The sequence below is a fragment of the Doryrhamphus excisus genome, linkage group LG12, assembly GCF_037039965.1.
Source record: "Doryrhamphus excisus strain RoL-2023G ecotype Guam linkage group LG12, RoL_Dexc_Guam_v1.1, whole genome shotgun sequence".
Taxonomy (NCBI): domain Eukaryota; kingdom Metazoa; phylum Chordata; class Actinopteri; order Syngnathiformes; family Syngnathidae; genus Doryrhamphus; species Doryrhamphus excisus.
In genome coordinates this window covers 3,301,908-3,308,208 of record NC_136368.1, presented here as the reverse complement: position 1 = coordinate 3,308,208, position 6,301 = coordinate 3,301,908, and the positions used below count along the sequence as shown (strand labels likewise).

The following is a 6,301-nucleotide window of genomic DNA, read 5'->3' as shown; positions in this document are numbered from 1 at the left end:
CCTAGTGAGCAGTCCAGAATACTACACATTAGAATGTCTATGAATGTGTCTGCTGAATGCCGTTTATTTGTATTTTACTTCATTTATATGCTTGAAAATGCCTATTTTCAGCATCTTTTATTCACAAGGGTGTCACAACATCTCGTGCCGCAAGATTTCACAAGATTAAAATGTGACAAGATCCGTCATTTTTAAGGGAACGAAGTCTGGGATGATAAAAAAAAAAAAAGAATTAATCCCAATAAATGAAAACGAACTCGCAAACGGGCAGGAAGAGAGTTCTTTCTCTGCATTGGTTGCATTGCATTGGTAGAACAACAGCATGAACAAAGTCAGATCTTTTATCAGTCATGCAGTCACTTTGTCTCGGAGGGTGGAGGCGGGGCCGCGAGCATACACACAGTGTGCAGAAGAGTGTAATGTAGTAGAAATTCAATTAGTAGATATATAATTTTCATTGCAATTTTCTTAAAAGTAATGTTACAATCTTGTGTCGTCTTGTCCACTCAATCTTGTGTGTCCTCTAGTCCCGTGAATTAAGTGTCTCTTGTGACACCCCTATTAATAAATATGCTATATTTTTGCAAAATTACATGGCAAGGGATTACTGAAATTCTTTTCCAAAAGGTCAGATGAAAAGCAAAACGTACAAAAACAAAGAAAATATTAACCAAATATACATTTCATAGAGAATAGTTATAGTCTTCCATGTGGAAAACAACATACAATAAACAGCATGAAGTATTTCTTGTATTCTACAAAGAGAAGCGTAGCAAGTACACCATGCTTACGTATACAATACACTGTATATGAATTGTATATATAAAAACTGCACTGTCTTTGACCAATACAGCCTTCTGACAAACCAAGTCACTTGTTTACAAAGAATCATCTAATGATTACTCCTCCTGCGGAGCTCCCCCGTGGCTTCGGCATCGTTTTCCTCCGAGAGCTGAGACAGAGCCGGACCCACTTTTGTGCTCTCCTCACCGACCCCGTCGGAATGCAAGCTATGCAAGCTCTGCTCGTTGGGCCGTTTCCAAGACGATCGAGTGGCAATCCACAGGATCAGAGCTCCGAAAACGACCAGAAGGAAACCCAGAACGTTCACAAATATCGCCTCTGGAGGAGACTGATTATACGCCGGGTTTCGCCTACGTGAGAAGATTGCAGTACATGAATGGCGTCTTCACTGTACAAAAGGCATTACTTGTTTCTTTCTTTTCCTGACTTACAGCGCAAATATGAGTTTTTCAGTGATGCCCATCAGTGCCACTGCTATAATGGATGCAAATAGCAGTAGACCACTGTAAACGTGCACGGGCATGAAGGCCGCCTTCCAGGATACAGGTGTCACAGGTATCAAGTACATGGCAACCCCTAAAACAAGCTGAAAGAAACATCCACAAACAAAATCATCAACATAAAAACACATTTATCATCGACTTAAAGACCACAGCCTTTTAAGCAAAGCCACACCTATGAGATGGATTATTTATGAATTATGAATGCTCACTAAAACAATATTTGATGAAGAGAGATGCCTTTTGTGTACATAGAAAAATTTATTTACATTTATATGAAGTTTATTTTTGCTGCTGCATGTCCTGTATACTAATTTATAACCCACAAGGCATGCCGAGAAGCCCATGTGCACACCTCCAACAGCAAGTTAGTTACCCAGCATGTCCCGTGGGTTATTATAAGTATTGTTTCGCATGTACAGTAATCCCACACCACTTTTGTGGTTGAGTACGGCCCACTATTGTTAAAAAAATCTGCTTATTTCAAAAGATGTTTTTGCCTAAATGAAGCATTTTCAAGCATAACAATGGTTAAATAAAGTAAAACACAAATATAAGGCATTCAGAAGACGCATTCAAAGACCTTGCGATAATGTTAGTTCTCTCAGTTATTGATGAGACAATAACCACTGCACAAAATAAAGAAAGGAACAATTTATGAGTCTGTATTGTAACTTAATTATGTCTTATTTTCTCTTATTAAGGCTACTAATAGGTAATGGGCATGTAAAGGTGACTATAGGGGTGTTACACCATGTCAAGAGGACTTTAATAATGTAAAAGAAAAATAATTAGAAGGTTGTAAAACAGGTTTTCTATGTTCAAAGTACGATTTCTAAAAGGAATTCTACTTTAAAAATTAAAATTACTTCAAAAATTAACTTAACACAGCCCAGTTAGGAGCCTATTATTGCAATAAACGATGGATTACTGCATGTTGGTGTGTTAGTGTTTATTCAAATACTTATGTAATCCATGCGTGGTGCAGTGTGAGCGTCTTAATTACTTGCTCGCTCATTTTTTTACATAACAAGGAATCTACTGTACTCACTTTTGTTATAATGCACAGAAACATTACTATTTCAATTGAAAAAAAATAACGCACTGGAATGCATTTACCTGCAAAGCATAGAGTATGACAGCTGCCAGACCCAACCAGCTGTGCAGGCTGTACATGTTGGGGATCTTGGCGGTATTGTGGTAATCAAAAACCGCCACCATGGACACAACAGCGAAAACAAAGGCCACCAAGTTCAAGCCTGCGTGGATGAACTTCATTGTCAGTTTGCTGCACCGCCAGCTCCATGGGAGTCTGTACACGATGATGGCTGAAATAGAGAAGAGTCATCAGTCATCAGTCTTATGATATGACCCATATCATATCTAAATATAATCCACTTCATAAAAACACATCAAACACATTCCTCCTCTTTGAAAAGTGGATCCATTGTGTGCATGAAACGCACCTGTACAACTTATTAGCAACTAATAAAAAAGCTGACTAATGGTGTTTGCTTATGATTGACACTTGGAAGCACGACCTGTTTATTAGTGCGGCTGGAGCCTGCAGCCATGATTATGCAGTAGATGAGCAAAACAGGGGGAAACAATCTCACAGTGACATGCAGTTTTCAATGATTCCTTCGTCAGTGAAACTCGTGTCTTCATTAAGTACCCGTGAGTCGATAAAAGTTGACTCTTCTGCGATTACCAGTAAGTCAGTGAAACTCGAGGTTTCTGGGTGTACCTGGGAGTCTTTGTCGAGTGTCAGTGAGTCCGTGAAAATCAAGTACCTCTGAGTTAATGAAACTCGAGTCTTCTTTGAATACACGTGAGTCATTGAAACTCAAGGCTTCATAGAGTAACCGTGAATCGGTGAAACTCAATGATTCGTCAGACACCCGTGAGTCAATGAAATCTGAGATTTTTTTGAGTACACGTGAGTCAGTTGCTGCAACTCGAGGCCTTGTCGGACACCAATGAATCAGTAAAATGATTCCTTCGTCAGTGAAACTTGTGTCTTCATTAAGTACCTGTGAGTCAATAAAAGTTGAGTCTTCTGCGATTACCTGTAAGTCAGTGAAACTCGAGGCTTCTGTGTGTACCCGGGAGTCTTCGTCGAGTGTCAGTGAGTCCGTGAAAATCAAGTACCTCTGAGTTAATGAAACTCGAGTCTTCTTTGAATACACGTGAGTCATTGAACCTCAAGGCTTCATAGAGTAACCATGAATCGGTGAAACTCAATGATTCGTCAGAGACCCGTGAAATCTGAGATTTTTTTGAGTACACGTGAGTCAGTTGCTGCAACTCGAGGCCTTGTCGGACACCAATGAGTCAGTAAAATGATTCCTTCGTCAGTGAAACTCGTGTCTTCATTAAGTACCCGTGAGTCAATAAAAGTTGAGTCTTCTGCGATCTAAGTCAGTGAAACTCGGACACCAATGAGTCAGTAAAATCTCAGGTCTTCGCCAAGTACCCATTAGTCAGTACGACTTCAATATTTGAGTCAGTGAAACTTGAGCCTTCATTGAGTCAGGGAAACTCGAGTCTCTGTCCAGTACCAGTGAGTCAGTGAAACTCAAGTCTTCAGTGAGTACCCGTGAGTCTGCGAAACTCGAGTATTCGTCGAGCAGCTGTGAGTCAGTGAAATTTGAGGCTTTGAGTACCGATGAGTCAGTGAAGCTCAAATCCCTGAATGCCTGCGAATTTCAGTTTGTCTTTGAGTACCCTTGAGTCAGTAAACTCGAGTCTTCATCGAGTACCCGTGAGTCAATGAAAACCAAATCTTTGTTGAGTCACTCAAGTATTCATTTAGTAGACATAAATACCCGTGAGTGCCGATGGAGTCAGCAGGTAGCAAGTTTTGAACGACTCGTTTGAAGAGTTGGAATGAAGCGTTCATGTGAGAATTACCCTGCAGCCACTCTACCTGCCACCTGCTGTCTTACCCAAATGCCTTATTTTATTTTGAAGGACTGATTACAGGATGTTAAGACAAGGAAGAAGGGCAAAACAATAGTTTTCCGGTGAAAACAGGTGTATTGACAGGTATTTTGTGAACATATTCCATTCTACACTGACTCACACAAGGACTGCTGAGACGTACAGTGGACTTCCGCTAACTTTGACGTCTCATCTGTGCAAAAACGTTGCAAAACACAGCAGCACTAGATTCGTAGTTTTTATGAAACTGGTGTTTATCGCCACGCCCCATTTTCACCCCCACACTGCATGCATGCTTGTTGTGCAACCACTGGCAACACAAACACTTGAGAAAAAGTCAACTCACCCAGACCCTGCAGGACAATAAACCCGCAGACGATCAGAACCGGGTGCCAGTTAAATTCCGCCGAACCTCCGTCCCAAGCCAGACCCTCTCTAAAGTGCAGAACCCATCTCAGCACGAAGATGATGGAGATGATTCCCAGCACCCCGGCGAAAAACAGAGTGGTTAGAAAGAGCTTGTAGTTCTCCACGGCGGCCATCGTCGGTCTGCCTGCCTGTCTGGGCTGTCAGATGCAGGCCACGCTGGGGGAGGATGAAGATGATGAAGAGTTTCTGGTGAGGACGGACTTCTTGGGGTCACGTGACGCGCCGCTGTGTAAATGTTTGGAGGGAAGGAAGGAGGGAAGGAGGGAAGGAAAGAAGGGAGTTTTGTAACTTTGCTGGTTACACAAGACTGGATTATGTACTGTTCGTGTGTCCTGTGGCGTGTATTATATCATTTACGATTTAGTTTCCTACATTTTATGACATCCTTCATTACACAAAATCCGCTTTGGTAATCTTGAAACTTATTTGGCCCTGCATCCTTGTCTTGCAGGGCTCCAACCCACGTGACAACTCGCCAGGCCACCCCCCCAGCCTTTGTCAACTTTTATGTACTTTTATGCAAAGCTGGCAGTTCCAGAAAGCCAAGTCATAAATGCTGTGAAAGTGAAAAGTGAGCGTTATGCTATATTTTCCTTATATTTATTATATTTTTCCTATGTTTAAAAAAATTACAATTTTATTTTGTTTCTTATAGGATTATAACTATTTCATTCATTCATTCATCTTGCCCAAAGACAGCTGGGATAGGCTCCAGCACCCCCGACCCTTGTGAGGAAAAGCGGTAAAAATTAATGAATGAATGAATGTTCACTATAATGGGTAATACGAGTGTAAAAGTGACTATAGGGGTGTTATTTCCTGTCAAGAGGGCTCTAATAATGTTCATTCATTCATTCATTTTCTGCCGCTTATCCTCACGAGTGTCGCGGAGGGTGCTGGAGCCTATCCCAGCTGTCTTCAGGCGAGAGGTGGGTACACCCTGGACTGGCCAGCCAATCACAGGGCACATATAGACAAACAACCATTCACACTCACATTCATACCTATGGACAATTTGGAGTTGCCAATTAACCTAGCATGTTTTTTGGAATGTGGGAGGAAACCGGAGTACCCGGAGAAAACCCACGCATGCACGGGGAGAACATGCAAACTCCACACAGACATGGTCGAGGGTGGAATTGAACCCTGGTCTCCTAGCTGTGAGGTCTGCGCGCTAACCACTAAACCACCGTGCCGCCCCTTATAGGATTATATTTCATTTTCAATAATATTTCCACTCTTTGCTTTATGCGTTTTGGAAGGCATAAAAAAATGGGACATTTTTCCTATTTGAAATATGACTTTTTAATCTGAATAATTAGACTTTATTTACATAAAATTGCTGCATTTCCCCGCCCCCATTTCTGTTGTTTATGTTTCGACTACCTGGTTGTCATCATTTTGACTTCTTATTGTTTATCTGATGTGGACACCCCAATTCCATTGGACAAAGCAGATGCACATGTGCTAATTTGCAACAACAGTAGGATGCAGACAATGAAAAACATTACAGTGTAAAAGGAAAGGGTGAAAATATAAAAATGAAATGCATGAATATATTTAGATGACAACATGGTCAAGAAATCACTGTATTATAATATTTGTTATAAGTTATTCTCATAACT

The 6,301-nt window shown here is 41.1% G+C and overlaps 1 protein-coding gene across 1 annotated transcript; it reads right to left on the bottom strand.

Annotated features, from left to right (window-relative positions):
• Positions 1-449: 449 nt before the first annotated feature.
• On the bottom strand, positions 450-5,117 carry cybrd1 (cytochrome b reductase 1). The gene is made up of 4 exons (XM_058081122.2): positions 4,594-5,117; positions 2,424-2,632; positions 1,236-1,390; positions 450-1,154 (listed from the first exon to the last, which is right to left on the bottom strand). The coding sequence occupies exons 1-4, from the start codon at positions 4,787-4,789 to the stop codon at positions 893-895; spliced, it is 822 nt and encodes a 273-aa protein (XP_057937105.2). The 5' UTR covers positions 4,790-5,117; the 3' UTR covers positions 450-892.
• Positions 5,118-6,301: the final 1,184 nt, after the last annotated feature.